The sequence below is a fragment of the Branchiostoma belcheri genome, unplaced genomic scaffold (assembly GCF_001625305.1).
Source record: "Branchiostoma belcheri isolate BF01 breed outbred unplaced genomic scaffold, Haploidv18h27 scaffold25, whole genome shotgun sequence".
Lineage (NCBI taxonomy): Eukaryota > Metazoa > Chordata > Leptocardii > Amphioxiformes > Branchiostomatidae > Branchiostoma > Branchiostoma belcheri.
The window spans coordinates 3,325,685-3,326,895 of record NW_017803854.1 but is presented as its reverse complement, the minus strand read 5'-3'; the positions used below and the strand labels follow the sequence as shown (position 1 = coordinate 3,326,895).

The window sequence follows — 1,211 nt, the reverse complement described above, 5'->3', positions numbered from 1 at the left end:
ATTAACGAATCACTCGGAAAATGGCAAAGTTCTGCTGCTGAATAGAGGTCGCTGTTTAAACAGAAAAGAGCCTGCGGGATTTGTGATCCCCGAAATCCATCTAGAATATTAATTGTCGTTCACCGCCGCAACTCTTCTACATCAGTCAAGCTTGCCTAAAGATGCGTAAGATTTCAAACTGCTTGATGCACAAGGAATGAGCGTAGTTTGTTAATCTCACACAACCCCCCGCGATGACTGCTCTCCAAGCAGAGGTTTAGCTTATTTTTGGCATGTTTTATACGTTTTGTACTGTTTCATACTGGTATGTTTTTTACGCCAGCCTATTTGACAAGTGGGGAATGTCTGGCAAATGGATATTGGCTGGTCAATCTGATACTATCTTTGCAGCCACCGATCGAAAAGATCTAGATCTGCTTGGAGATAACCCGATGACATGTACGCAACCACGTAATGGCATTAAGCTGACACGTACATAAAGATCATGAAGATTTACTGTCAGTAACGAAGAGCAGCTGTTCCCAGTCGGACCGCCAGGCGGCCTGATGAATAGGAAAAGGAAACGTCCAGCACTGATACAGGGTAAGATATCATGACACTCGTTACATTGCTGAACTGAATCGGACTCATCTATAAAGGATCTATCCTAAGCTTCCCTGCCGGCCCTTTTCTGCCTGGGATGAAACACCGCTCGCCTCTCCCTCCGTCACATCACTCTCGCCCGCCACGGACGGAAGGTCAGACCGCTTGTGGTCGATTAATGTGCGAGACACAAATAATTTATCAGCCCGGCGTTGTCGCAATTAAGAGTCCGCTATTCATCTCTGCCGCGCATCGTTGAGCCTAGCGGATCGTGAATAAACTCTCTCTCCCCGTCGCCGTGTGAATCCTGGCTGGCGCTCGTGAAATGAGATCCGCCGCAGAATCGCCTTACGTATCCTTCCTCATTTGACCTTTGCCCCCATCCCGTGCTGATGTAGAGTCGGTTGGAGGAGGAGGATGATGATCAGGATGCTGCGGGATGAGGAGGATGTACGGCGGTGGCGGTTTGTTGACGGAACGGCGGTCCGGAGAGAAGAAGAAGAGGAAGCAGCATGATCGTCCGGCTGTGCGTGGCGTCGATGCTGGCCACGGTGCTGGCGGCCGGGCTGCTGCTGGCCATCCTGCTGATCGGCGGGATGCTGGCGGCCTCGCAGCAGCGCGGCGTGACG

General features: G+C 51.2%; 1 protein-coding gene across 1 annotated transcript in view; it reads left to right on the top strand.

Annotated features, from left to right (window-relative positions):
* Window positions 1–1,094: 1,094 nt before the first annotated feature.
* Window positions 1,095–1,211, top strand: part of LOC109471425 (heparanase-like) — a 13,190-nt gene continuing 13,073 nt past the window's right edge. The window contains 1 exon segment of the mRNA XM_019770708.1: window positions 1,095–1,211. This exon segment is cut by the window's right edge and continues 40 nt beyond it. Coding sequence (XP_019626267.1) covers window positions 1,095–1,211 — 117 coding nt within the window.